The 14,609-nt window shown below is 40.8% G+C and overlaps 1 protein-coding gene across 4 annotated transcripts in view; it reads right to left on the bottom strand.

The window, feature by feature from the left end:
* Positions 1-3,553: 3,553 nt before the first annotated feature.
* The window catches only part of hecw2b (HECT, C2 and WW domain containing E3 ubiquitin protein ligase 2b), a 413,575-nt gene continuing 402,519 nt past the window's right edge, over positions 3,554-14,609 (bottom strand). For all 4 annotated transcript variants that reach the window (XR_013577941.1, XM_078551841.1, XM_078551842.1 and 1 more), the window contains one exon: positions 3,554-6,072. Coding sequence is in view for 3 of the 4 variants with exons in the window: in XM_078551841.1 (XP_078407967.1) it covers positions 5,961-6,072 (112 nt within the window). In the remaining variant the exon portion in view is untranslated. The remainder of the gene's footprint in view (positions 6,073-14,609) is intronic.

Below are 14,609 nucleotides of genomic sequence, written 5' to 3'. Positions count from 1 at the left end.
CTCACCAACCTGCCTGCCCCAGATGCATCTGTCCATGACAGTATCAGTAGGAGTGACCACCGCACAGATCTTGTGGAGACGAAGACCTGTCTTCACATTGAGGATACCCTCCATTGTAATGTGTGGGGCTACCACTGTGCTAAATGGGATGGACTTCAAATGGATCTAGCAACTCAAAGACTGGGGAATCATGAGGTGCAGTGGGCCATCAGCAGCAGCAGAATTGTATTTGAACACAATCTGTAACCTCATGGCCTGGCATATCCCCCACTCTACCATTACCACCTAGCCAGGGGATCAACCCTGGTTCAATGACAAGTGCAGAAGGCCATTCCAGGAGCAGCACTAGGCATGCCTAAAAATGAGGTGTCAACCTGGTGAAGCTACAACACAGCATAAGCAGCAAGTGACAGACAGAGCTAAGCAATTCCGCAACAACAGATCAGATCTAAGTTCTGCAGTCCTGCCACATCCAGTCGTGAATGGTGGCAGACAATTAAACAACTCACTGGAGGAGGAGGCGCCACAAATATCCCAATCCTCAATGATGGGGAAGCCCAGCACATTAGTGCAAAAGACAAGGTTGAAGCATTTGCAATAATCTTCAGCCGAAAGTGTGGAGTGGATGATCCATCTCGGCCTTCTCTGGTGGTCCCCAGCATCACAGATGCCAGTCTTCAGCCAATTCAAGTCACTCCAAGTGATATCAAAAAATGGCTGAAGGCAATGGATTCTGCAAAGGCTATGGGCCCTGACAATATTTTTTTTATTTGTTCATGGGATGTGGGCTTCGCTGGCTGGGCCAGCATTTATAGCCCATCCCTAGTTGCCCTTGAGAAAGTGGTGATGATCTGCCATCGTGAACTGCTGCAGTCCAGATGGTGTAGGTACACCCACAGTGATGGTAAGAAAGGAGTTCCAGGATTTTGACCCAGTGACAGTGAAGGAATGGCTAAATAGTTCCAAGTCAGAATGGTGAGTGACTTGGAGGGGAAATTCCAAGTGGTGGTGTTCCCATCTATCTGCTGCCCTTGTCCTTCTAGGTGGTAGTGGTCATGAGTTTGGAAGATGCTGTCTAAGGAGCCTTGGTGAATTGCTGCAGTGCATCTTGTAGATGGCACACACTGCTGCTACTGTGCATCAGTAGTGGAGGGAGTGAATGTTTGTGGATGTGGTGCCAATCAAGTGGACTGCTTTGTCCGGGACGGTGTCCAGCCTTTTGAGTGTTGTAGGAGCTGCACTCATCCAGGCAAGTGGGGAGTATTCTATCACATTTCTGACTTGTGCCTTGTAGATGGTGAACAGGCTTTGGGGAGTCAGGAGGTGAGTTACTCTTTGCACGATTCTGAGTCTCTGACCTGCTCTTGTGGCCGCAGTATTTATATGGATAATCGAGTTCAGTTTCAGGTCAATGGTAACCCCCCAGGATGTTGATAGTGGGGGATTCAGTGATGGTAATGCCATTGAACATCAAGGGGCGATGGTTGGATCCTCTCTCGTTGGAGATGGTCATTGCCTGACACTTGTGTGGCACGCATGTTACTTGCCACTTGTCAGCCAAAGCCTGGATATTGTCCAGGTCTTGCTGCATTTGGACATGGACTGCTTCAGTATCTGAGGAGTTGAGAATGCTGCTGAACATTGTGCAATCATTAGCAAGCATCCTCACTTCTAACCTTATGATGGACGGAGGGTAATTGATGAAGCGGCTGAAGATGGTTGGGCCTAGGATACTACCCTGAGGAGCTCCTGCAGTGATGTCCTGGAGCTGAGATGATTGACCTTTGCTAGGAATGACTCCAACCAGCGGAGAGTTTTCCACGATTCCCATTGACTCCAATTTTGCTAGGGATCCTTGATGCCAAGACCGATCACTCTCACTTCACTTCTGGAGTTCGGCTCTTCTGCCAATGCTTGAACCAAGGCTGTAACGAGGTCAGGAGCTGAGTGGCCCTGGCGGAACCCAAACTGAGCATCAGTAACATTCGTGCTATAAAAATGCCAGGCAATGACCATCTTCAACAAGAGAGAATCTAACCATCGTTGAATCTCCCGCTATCAACATCCTGGGGGTTACCATTGACCAGAAACTGAACTGGACTAACCATGTAAATATTGTGGCTACAAGAGCAGGTCAGACACTAGGGATCCTATGACAAGTAACTCACCTCCTGACTCCCCAAAGTCTGACTACCATCTACAAGGGACAAGTCAGGTGTGTGATGGAATACTCTCCATTTGCCTGGATGAGTGCAGCTCCAACAACACTCAAGAAGTTTGAGGCACCCCATCCAGATACATTCACTCCTTCCACCACTGGTGCACAGTAGCAGCAGTGTGTACCATCTACAAAATGCACTGCAGGAACTCAGCAAGCCTCCTTAGACAGCACCTTCCAAGCCCACGACCACTACCATCTAGAAGGAGAAGAGCAGCAGACATATGGGAACACCACCACCTAGAAGTTCCCCTCCAGGCCACACACCACCCTGACTTGGAAATATATCACCATTCCTTCACTGTCGCTGGGTCAAAATCCTGGAACTCCCACCCTAACAGCATTGTGGGTGTACCTACACCACATGGACTGCAGCGGTTCAAGAAGGCAGCTCACCACTACCTTCTCATGGGCAATTAGGGATGAGCAATAAATTCTGGCCTAGCCAGTGATGCCCACATCCCATGAATGAATTTTTAAAAAATTGCAAAGTTGGTGGCTGATCCACAGCTATCAGTTCCTGGAGTAATCTGTTGAGAGGTTCTCTCTGTTATCTCAAGATAAGCATCTTAGATATCAAGATAAGCAAAGTTCCGAGGACATAGCTTCATGAATAAAGGTAGTTGGAAAACAGAAGCCAAAAATATCTGGAGTAAAAAAGGAATAAAAGCATTCCAAAAACAGTCAGGGTTTTGATCAATATACACTTGGTAAAATTTTGTTCAATGAGTGGGGGAGAAGGAAGGAGAGTTTAGGATCTATTTTTAGAATGGCAGCTGGGATTAGTCAAATAACTCACTGGTGTTTGGGCACAATAAAATTATGAAGGTCTTCCTTCACAAATTAGCATGTTAGTTGTAGTTTCTCTGGAGACATTGTTGATTGCTTCTAAGCGAATCTTAAGAACACAGTACGTGGAGTGGATGAATTAATACACTGAATTATATGCTTTTAATTTTACTACAATAAATAATTAGAACAGGCAAATAACATCAAATTCTATAAATTTTGTCCAATCAGACAAACTTACCAACGAATAATCCAAATTGTTGTTTGGTTTTACAGAACTTGAGGATTGCTGAAAAAAGAGACATGTCAAAGTGCACTCATCAGGACACTTCGCGTGAATACCAATGTAGGGGGAAAACAACATTGTTTTTCCCTTATATTGTTATTCTTGTCAAGTGTCCTTATGAGTGTGGAACGAAAAGCTTCGAAATGTTACTCAAATTAGTAACCCAGTATGCAGCCTGAACAAAGTGCTAGTCAGAAGTTGAAATTTAATGTAAAAATTCTGTTTTGCAATAAACAAAATATTTCTTTCATATTCAGTGCTGTTTCTATGAATGTTTATTTCCAATTTATGATTTTAAATGATGCAGCATGGTTTTAAATAAAATATATACATTATTATGAAAATAAAACAAAGTAATTCATATTTTGGTACATTAAAAACATTTTGTTTCCATTAAATCATAGTTGACAAAAACATAACAATCTTAAGTATTTTCAGCATAATTCATAGCAATTGTGTACAAAATTCTGCATAATCCCAATAGATGGATTCAAACTGTGAAATGAAGCAGAACACTAACTTGTAAACACGGCTATGGCACATTTTAATGGTTTGTGTCCTATTAGCCACGTGTGTTATATTTGTTTCATTTATAATATGAAATTAAGTGTCAAATGAAATTGAACTTTTTTAAACACCATATAAAATAGGGTAAGAGTACCAGAAATGTCAGTGTTTATGTCATGACCAGAGCTAAATGTTCTCTTCCCATGTAAAGAAGTATAACATCCATGCAATGTCTTACATTATTCAGGCATATGTATGAACACAACAGCACCGACCATATCCAATATAACAAATAAGTCAATGGACACCTCGTGCATCAGTGAATTAAAAAAAATGTTACTAAAAGTTCTGTTTATTGACAAGAAATACTTAAAAGATGATACAATATCCAAATCAAAAAATTGAACTGGTTTGATTACTATTGTCCACATGGTCCATTGCATAATGTGCTAAGGTGTCGTTGGGTAACAGAGATATAGGAGTTCAAGCTTTGTACCCAGAAGAGCTAGAATGTGGACCTAGGCAAGTTAGCAATCACACAGTGGTTAAAACAATATAACTGTAAAAGCGAGTTTTTAATCTTGTAGACTAGAATCCATTTTTCTTCAGATGATTGCAATGCTTAATGTGTAGGTTTTGAGCTGTAGCAGATTAATCAGAGAATGTGCGTTCAGTTCATTTTAAAATTTATTTGAGCACTGTTGATCTCAAGTCACGCACGTTAATTGTGTATGTTCTCTTTTCAATTGTTAGCAGTAAAAGAACTGAAATTTTACATGGACAGTAAATACTAGAAAACAGAGTATTTTTACATCAGTGAATTTTCACTTATAGCTCCAAAATCAATGTATTTTCATGTAAATGTCTTAATCACTGTTATTCGCGTACCATTCAATATATAAAATTACATTTCCTTCGTTAAAAAAGTTTTCGACTACCCTCACTCAAGTACTGTGAAAATACTCTGTCTTATAGTAAATTGAACCCAATTTTCTTATCAAGAAAAATGCTGTTAACAAGATTTAAGTTTGCATAGAGCAGATATTTCTGATCTACTGTAAATTTATTCTACCTTGTTCAAGAGGGAAGTAATTTTTTTTTTAAGAACATGCTAAGACATATTTTTTATGCAGTCCTATTACTCAAGACATAATATTGTAAGAAGGGTTCTGAGAAATGGTTCCTTTAATTCTGCATATGATTATACCATCGTACCGACTTTATGTGAACGGTGCAGTTTTTCCCCTTTTTACTTTGGTACATTCAGTGCAATTTTTAAAAAATATTTTTTTCCCATTACTGAAAACTTGATTTGTATAAAATAAAAAAAGGCATCAATCCTTTGGATGTCCTGGAGCAAATAACCTAAACAAATTTAGAACAAGCACAAAGAGTGAACTGCCAGACATCTCCCTCCAACAAGGCTTGGATAGTTTAAAGATTATACAGGACTTGTATAGAATCTATTACAAAGATTAAATAAAAGTGAATTTCACAACTGTTGACATTTTTACTGTGCCATAATGACAATGTAATTCTAGACATTTCCATATTTCGTGATTGTATACCATGCAATAACAGGTATATAAAGACCATTATTTCATTAACACATACATTTGTTTTCAGCTTGGAGCTTTAGATGATACAGGTATACCACTGAGTTTTTAAAAAGACATAAACCTCACTCTTCAGGTTTGAAATAAACTCCATGAAAAAAGGAATCGTCCATTGTCATAGTATTTTCACAGTCATTCCGAAGTAGTATTGACCTATCTGTGCAAGCCTTGGTCGTTTCTCAACTGTTTTTCTTTACAAAAGCATATTTAGTATTTTTGTAGTTGACACAAGTAGCCAACTATTGTGTATGAGCTGACCACTGTGCAAGGTTTTTGGTTTCTTCATTTCTCATATCAGACACACAATCATTCAGCAGAATGTGTACAATGATTGTCTGCATCCAGTAATCTTGCTTCATCTCCTGCATGCTTTCTAACTCATCAGTAGGTCCTGTAAGTCTATGAAGGCCAATCCTTCGTTAATTCAAATCCCACAAGGAATTCAGCAAAGTCAGTCTGTTGCTGCCATCACACGCCTCACTTCCAGAAAGTCCATGAGAAAAGATCCAGTAGAAGAAATGTGCTTACATTTCAGCACAACTTGTTACTCCAATCCAAAAGTGCTTGTCTCTTCCACAGCAGTCAACATCTTCTCATACAACATAGAAAAGGATGGGTATGGGGGGAGATCTAGCCGGTTGAAACAGGTATGAGCCCTGCAAAACCAAGAAAAATGTTGCTGTTACTAATTCCCACAATCCTAAACAGCACAACAGTAAGCAGTTCAGGAGGCAAAGATTATTATTAAAAGGAATTATTTATACTGGTTGACAGAAACTGATATACAGACACACAAGAAATAGAAGGAGTTGGCTGATTTCATAATGGTATGAACTTCGTACTTCCCAATTTAAGTTCGTGGATTGCAACATAAAGTTCAGATAAAAAATACCCCCCCCACAGATATTCAAAGTAAAGTGAGACTGATCATTGGATAAATTTTGATAATAAGAAAGGAAGGCATGCATTCATATACTGCCTTTCATGACCTCAGGACGTCCTAAAGTATTTTAAAGCCAAGGAAGAGCTTTTAAAGTGTAGTCATTTTTGTAATACACATATCTAGAGTTGTCAGCATTGTGCAAATCCAAAGTATTCAGTTGTTTGTCAACAATTTACCTAAAGTATCAACCTGTACCAAATGTTAAAACATTGCTAAAAAGAAAGGCATGTTTCCCAAAGCTTTTAGTCTTGCATTAATCAGGGCAAACGTAAGAATTCCAAATTTCAAACAATCACAACAATTTATACTACAGGAGGAAAGGTGCTGATTATTTGGAAAGTTGACTCTGATTGATTGAGATGTTGCCATGGAGAAAGCAACACGAAACTATTGGCTCCCCAAGCTCCCGGATAATTCAAAAAAGGTGCAAGGCTTGCACATATTGAGCGGAATCTTCTGTTCTTAAGTATAAATTGGATGGTGGGAGTGGAAATGAGACCAACTTCTGCTTGGGGGTGGGACGGCTGGACCGGTGCGATCTTGCATTGTTCAACTCATTACATATCAGTGAGTGGGGAGCATGGCAAATCTTGCAGTGGGGATGGACAGGAAGTTGCCGTCCCTAGCCATACCTCATGGGGTCGAAGGTCTTGGTGCCATATTTAAAGGGGACCCAGATAGCCATTCACTCACTGCAAGCCAGCAGCTCCAGATTCTGCATATGTCAGAATGTCGCAGAGAAGACAACATGGTCCAGCAATGCCTCCCTGTAGGTTCTCCTCCATGCCATCTAGGAAAGACGGGAGGTCCTGTTTCCTAGAGATGGCAGCAGGAGGTCCTCCCACCTGACCAAGATGGCCTGGGTGGAGGTTGCAGCAAAGGTTAATGCCTGTGGGCCCACAAAGAACTGGGCAGCAGTGCCGAAAAGGGAAGAACAATCCTGCTGTGTTCCCCAGGATAAGTGGCATTATCTACTCACTTCAAAGTGACACTCATAAGGTTATCAGGTACTGTGCGAGTGCACAGGGATGTCAGGAGTTTGGGTTGCAGGATTCAGCATCAGATGGGACATATGCACTGAATATGCATTTCATGCTCAATGTTCCATCACTCGCAGGACATCATAGCTGTTAATCACCTACTGAGGAAGTCTCAGGAGCTGGCATAGGCCTGCATGCTCCTGAACTGCTCATGCATCCATTAGGATGATGATCAATCCTCCTATCTGCTTGCAGGACAAGAACACACACAACAGGAGGAAACAGGCCAAGATCAGCAGCGGCTTCCCAAATATTAGAATCCTAAGCCTCTTCAAAGAGGAGAAATATTCGGGGAGGAGCGGGACCGTGCTTCTGCCGTAGGTCAGACAGGACTTCCCCATCAAGCCAGTGAAGATGCGCCTAATCTGCAGTTGTCAGATGCGCCAACAAAGTGAGATATTCATAGGGGAGCCAATAAATCTAGACATCCAATAAATCTTTCTCATCTCCATTCCAGGTACCAACAAAAAAAAGGGAGGCAAAGAATAGAAAGCACCCACAACTCCAGCTCCAAACACATCTCTGAGGATGATGCCTCAGAATTCTCAGAGGATGCACCATCACTGCATTCACCTGTATCCTCCGCCAGCGCAGAGACATTCACCTCGGTGGGGGAATTTTCTAGTGTAAGCTCAGATTCACAGTCTGGTGAGCACCTCAGACACAAAACCATGGAGGAAGTGACTGCCAAGGTCTCTGACACTCTGAGGTCTACTTGAGACCAGATCCCTGCTGAGCTCCATGCAGATGACGAGCCTCTGTTCTCAGCCATTAGAGATATGTTGGAGTGGCAGAGACAGGCAGGGGAACATCAGGCAGAGATGTCAGAGGCCATGCACAGACTGAACTGAAGAATGGTGGATCCCATTAACATTATGTCTGCTGTCGTGGCATGCGGGCCCTTGGCTGCCTCCATGGAGAGGCTGGCAGCCATTTTGGAGACCTAGGTCCAGCAGTACACACAGTGGCTGCTGGATATGTGCTTGGAATTGCATTCTGTCATTCTAGCCATGAGTACAGTGTAGCAGTGGCTAGATGAGAAGGGGGCGAGACACCTCGATCTCCCTCCAGGTGCCCCTTCTCCTCTAGGATTCAAGGATGTGCCATCGCGCACCGACAGGGAGGAGGAGCACCAGCAAGACAGCCCAGTGGCTTCATCCCAGAACACTCCAGGAATGCCAGGCCACTAACCTCCCCTCTGCCAGTGAGCCCATCGCCTCCAGCAGGTCAGGCCAAGGAGAGTATTATGACTGGCATAACCAACACAAGAAAGAAAAATGCGACACTGTTATGATTCCTGTGGGGGGAAACCATAAACCAAATTTACCGAATGACCCCTAAAAAAATCACCAAAAAGATTTCACTTTTTGTAATTTTAACTTTAACACAAATCAGAATCAATGTAATTAAACATGAATTAACAGGTGAACATGTTTCAAATAAGAAGGTAAATTTTACTTTAAATAATCAACAAAGATATGTCTTACAGGACCACAAGCATCTACATCACTTCCCCCACAAATGTGGCACTACAGAGCTGCACAGTTCAACAATATGCTGTTCTTTATTCACGCAGGGTAGGTCAGGGACCCTATGTGACAAGAACTTTCACCTTCAAGTTTCACAGGCACATTTATCATCAGCAAGGCACACTTCTACAAACCCCCTCTCCTTGGGTCATTACAGTTCTGATGGTGTAGCTTTCCAGGGTTCTTTTTCAACTGACCAATCAATAACACCCCGAATCACAGTTTGGCAACTTCTGGGAAAACACAACTCTTTAGCACCTCCAAGCTATTCACAAAGCCTTCCAGGTTTTAGATCTTTTTAGCCAGCTGGCACATTGCTTCTAAGAGCCTCGGCCTCCTTTTCTGCCAAAGAGAAAAACTGAACTCTTCCTGAGAGGGATTGGTTCTCCTCAAGAATTCAGTGTGCTCCTCTTGTTGTTTCTTTCTGGTTTCCCTTTGTGCCTGCAAGTGTGTGCTGATCACCTTCACTGTCCAGTTCTCCTGCTTGTAGCTCTCCCTTGTGCCTGCAGCTCACATTTGTGTATGCCAGCTACATGATTTCTTTCTTAACTTCCTGTTTGTACTGCTTTCAGGTCAAGGATATGGGTTACATGGACCAGTAACTGTTATGATCCTAGAAAAGTACAACTGATCCCTTTACAATTGATATAAACCCTTAAAAGTCCTTTTCAAACATTCTTAAAAGCAATTACAGGTTCCAGAGACCTTATAAAGAAATTGCAAATTTTCCTTACTGTATTGCTTCCGGGTCAAAGCTCATCATAACTTGTACACTAACTATTAATGTCACCGACGAAAACCTCCAGTGATCCCAAAGTTGCTTTAAACATCGTGTACAAAGCATATCCAATAGTAGATAATTCTAATGGGAAATAATCTTCTGTCTTCCGGCTTATGACCTTGTATCATGATCTGGTATGGACATAGTACATTAAGACTTCTCGTACTAACCAATGAATACTTTAACTTGCATTGATTAACCAACACTCCATCATTTTTTCTCTTGATCCTATTAAGAATTCAAAATTCTGTTCTAAAACTTTTTGCTTAAATAATGTTACTATATATTGATCGGCAATGTTTTAATTTCCTCATTAGGATACTTCATTGTTGATGTGCAGAGCGAGGATTACTTGATAAGTACATCATTTATAACACTACAGCATTTTAGCAAAATACTTCTTTAAGGCAGGAAATATTAAAGTTAAAATTAAAAATTCTTTCTCATGAATGGTCACAAGGATGTGAACCTAACAAACAGCTCTGGCCACAAACTAATTAAAAGGCAGGCTCAGCTTTCTCTGACAGTCTAATTATGCTAAACAAGTTAAAACAGTGTTTGCCGATTTAATTTAAAAACTTTAAATTTGCATAGTTCTTTATGGAAGTGATTTAACTTATGTAAGTAAGATCAGTTTAAACGAAAAATTGATAGCATATTAACTTTGCTGTTTTAATGAAGATCTGATCGCAGCTTTTAGTTAGATTGGTGTCTCTTCTAACCAATGTTTGAAGGTTTAATTAAAAATATATATGAAATACTCTAACAACTTGATTTATTTGTTGAATGTTATACTGGACATAAATTATGCCTGACATTTTCAGCATATAAACAAGCAGAATGTCCAAGATAATTTTGAATTAATGTTCTTTGAAACAAATCCTACCATGTAATATTGGCAGTAATGGAATTTATCGAGCATTGGGTTGAATATGTTCAAATAAAAATAAATTTGCATTTTTACCTTTCAATTCTGTTGATTTCTTTTCAGGAATATACACACAGGATATACTTCCAAATTTCCATTACTGTAAGATAGCTGTGGCAATCTAACCTCAGTCTTATTTCAATTGATAAACCGATCTACATTTTCATAAGAATTTGTACCTAGGTTAAATAGTGTAGTACAATTAATACTGGGCTTCTGTTATTTGCACTCTGAAGCAAATTCATTTGTCTTTGCCTGCAAGGGAAGTAGGGAATAGCAAACCTGCCAAGAGCGCAGGTGCTAGCCCCAAAGGGAGCTGCCTCACTTCTGTTTACATTAATTCCATACAGAAAATCCAGTCAGGACAAAATAATTTAACTTGTTTCCTGAGGCAATGCACGTGAACTTGCTATTGTAAGAATCAGGTACCTGCTCTGTTATAGCTGCTCACATTGTGGGAGCGGGGAAGAAGGCTCTAACATAGTACTACACTCGGAGACCTCCTGACATATATGTAGCACAGCCTTTAGCCAGTTAAGTATTTCATGTGATTAAACTGGACTTTGAAGAGATGACAGCAGGATACTTAGAGCTCACATAGGTTAAACAATTAGTTTTTAAAATTTTGACAAAAAGATTCCAAGAATCTTGAAACAATTTATTGTTAGATTATCATATGAAATTTAAGTGCTTTATCTCACTTACTGTTGATTTATTCTTGTTTCTATGTAATCTGAATTCTTACAATAAATTATTTTCATTTGAATGTAGAGATTATGTTTCACCTTGAGGGGAAGTCCAAAGCCAGGGGCCTTAAATATTAGATAATCACTATTACATTAAAGAATTCAGGAGAAACTTCTTAATGAGAAACTGCTTAGAATATGGAACTGACTACTTGGAGTAGTTAAAAGGAATACAATAGATGCCTTTAAGAGCAAGCCAGATAAGTAGTTGAGGGAGAAAGAAATATGCAGGTAGGGTTACATGATGTCAGGTGGAAGGAGGCTTGTGTGGAACATAAAAACCAGTGCAATTGAGCCCAATGGTCTGTTTCTGTGTTACAAATTCTAAATAATGTTATGTAGTTTAGCCTGAACTGTATAAAATTTCAGGGTTACATTTTTCTGCCAATTCAGAGAAATCTGGGACAGGAAATTTTGGTGTGCAGGGGGCCACTATTTAAAATGCAATGGGTAAGACATAAAATTTGTTTATCCACCTCCTAAAATGACTATTGTGTGGAAAGATGCAGCCCTAGCCCATCCCCAGCCTCCATTTCTGTGAGGCGTACTCCGCACACTCTTGGGGGCTGAGTAGCATGAGAGAGAGGAGGGAGTTCCTTTTCCTTGAGAGTGACAGAAAGAGGCCACCTTGTCATACAGCAGGGGCACCTATCTGTTCAGTCATCCAACTTTTTTGTGCATAATACCACTAAGGAAGAAATGTGCTGTTTACTGGAATAAGGGGCCTTATTTTTTGCACATATTTCTTGAGGGGTCCATTAAATGTGGTGCAAACCTAATTCTTATATGTATCTATTAGAGGAGGGGGGTTGGGGGTATTATTTCAAACACTGCACAAAATTATTGCCCTTTGGAACCATAGAAGTTCACAGTAAAGGTGACCATTCAGCTCATCAAGTCTATGCAAACTCTTTGGTACAGCAATCCAAAAGGAATCCAACTGCCCCATACTCTCCCTGTATTGTTCTCTACTTCAAATATTTATACATTTTCCCCTTTAAATATGCAATGGCCTCTGTCTCAACAACTCCCTCTGGCAAAGGAGATCCTGCTCTTTTGTGAAAAAAAATTGTGACCCCTCTTCTCATGCTTTTAGTGACAATTATGAATTGCTGAACCCTTATCATTGACTTGCTCATCCTGAAGAAATAGACATTTTCCTATTAAATCTAGCAGAAATAGTCCTAGTATCTCAAGTTTGTCATAATTTTATTTTCCAACCTTGACATCATCCTGGTGTATCTATACTGTACACTCTCGATAGATTTAATTCCCTTTCTATAATAAGGTATAGAAAATTGCACACAATCCTTTGCTGTTGCCGAACTAATGTATTACTTCTTTATTCATACTCCACACCCTAATTATAAAACCCAAAATGCTATTTGCCTTTGTTATGGCTTTATCTACCTGCACTGGCACTTTCAAGGGGTCATGCATATGAACTCATAAATGTCTTTATTCCTCCACTCCACTCTTTGCATTGAGTTTATACTGTCATTCTTTGTTTTCCTCCCAAACTGTATTATTTTGCACTCCTCCATGTTAAAATGCATTTGCCACCTATTTGCCCATTCCACTAATCTGTCAGTGTTTTGCGATCGTATTTTATGATCCAATGTTCGTCAAACTGTCTATTTGTACTTTGAAACCTTGTTCCCTATACCAGGTCTATAGCAAATCCATAAAACCTACCACCTGCCTTTAAGAAGCTGGCTTCAACAGGTAGGGTCCGAGGATGTGAGTGGGAAGGTGAAAAGTGAGATTAGAAACCCCAGTAGATAAAATAAATGGAAATAATAAGGACATTTATAAGAATGCAAAGAGTAAGAAAATAGCTTGAGAAGGTATGATCACTCAGGTTGAGATTTTAAGGGTTATAGGATATGGGCGATACTGGCAAGACCACGTCTATTGCCCATCTCTAGTTGCCCTGAGAACATGGTGGTGGACTTTCTTCTTGAACCAATGTAGACCTTATAGTGACAGTGTTCCCACAATGATGTTAAGTAGGAGATTCCAGGATCTTGACATGCAACAATGAAGGAACAGTGATATATACCCTAGTAAGATTAATGATTGTGACCCTGTCAGGCCACCAGGGGCCTCACCCACTGGTCGGAGAACTGGCAGAGAACCCCCTTCAGTGCTGTTAGGGAGGCCCCACCCATCCCCCAGCAGTTCCTAATGCCTGGTCCCTTCAAGGGACTTACCCCATTGGAGGCTGCTGGCAAACATGACAGGCACAGGAAACCCGTGTGAGCCCCATTTAAACCCTGAGCTGCCACTAAATCAGAGTAGGCTCAGGGATATTGAATGTCAATCTGCTCATTAATGAGCTTAACTGACATCCTGCCACTGCCGACAGGAATCCCACATCAACTGGTGGACATGGTAGTGTAGTAGTAATGTCACAGGTCTAGTAATCCAGAGGCCCAGGCTAATGCTTTGGGGACATGGATTCAAATTCCACCATGGCAGCTGGTGGAATTTACATTGAAATTCAATTAATAAATCTGGAATGAAATCAGTAATGATAACCAATGTGATTCCAGACCCACAGCAATGTGGTTGACTCTTGACTGCTCTCTGAAATGGTCTAGCAAGCCACTCAGATTCAAGGGCAAATAGGGATGGGCAACAAATGATGGCCTTGCCAGTGACACCCACATCACAAGAAAGAATAAAGAAAACATTAAAACTGCTTCCGTACTCTAACTTAATCAGTGGAAATTTTGCTGCCACCAGGAGACTGACCCATGATTAAGTGATGGCTACCATATTTCCCGTCGTGATGGGCTGCATTAAATACAACCGAGTGTGTTAGTTGGAAGAGAAATTAGAGGTGATGGACATTTCTATTTTTGTCCTAGTCCATAGAAGGGGAGGGAGATAATGCTAAAGTTACCTTCCCGAGTTGTTGCAATCAATCCTATAGATAGTACCTAACAGTGCACTGGGTTGGAGGGATTATACATTAAGTCCAGCGGCAGAGATGTTGATGAAGCAAACTGTTCTGTTCTGGATGCTGTTAAAGTTCTCGCGTGTTGGTGTGCTTGTATGTATTCAGGCAAATAAGTATTCATCACAGTCCCAACCTGAGCCTTGTTGACTGTGAAGAGACATTAAGGGATCAAGAGATGAGGCGCTTGTCCTGGAATAGTCAGTCCCTCTGACTTGTTTTTGTAAGTTAAGGCTCTGTTCAAAGGTGATAGCCCTCCCAAGA

This window comes from Cetorhinus maximus, chromosome 11 (genome assembly GCF_964194155.1).
Source record: "Cetorhinus maximus chromosome 11, sCetMax3.hap1.1, whole genome shotgun sequence".
Classification (NCBI taxonomy): domain Eukaryota; kingdom Metazoa; phylum Chordata; class Chondrichthyes; order Lamniformes; family Cetorhinidae; genus Cetorhinus; species Cetorhinus maximus.
The sequence above is the reverse complement of the archived record's forward strand: the minus strand, read 5'-3'. Positions and strand labels throughout refer to the sequence as shown.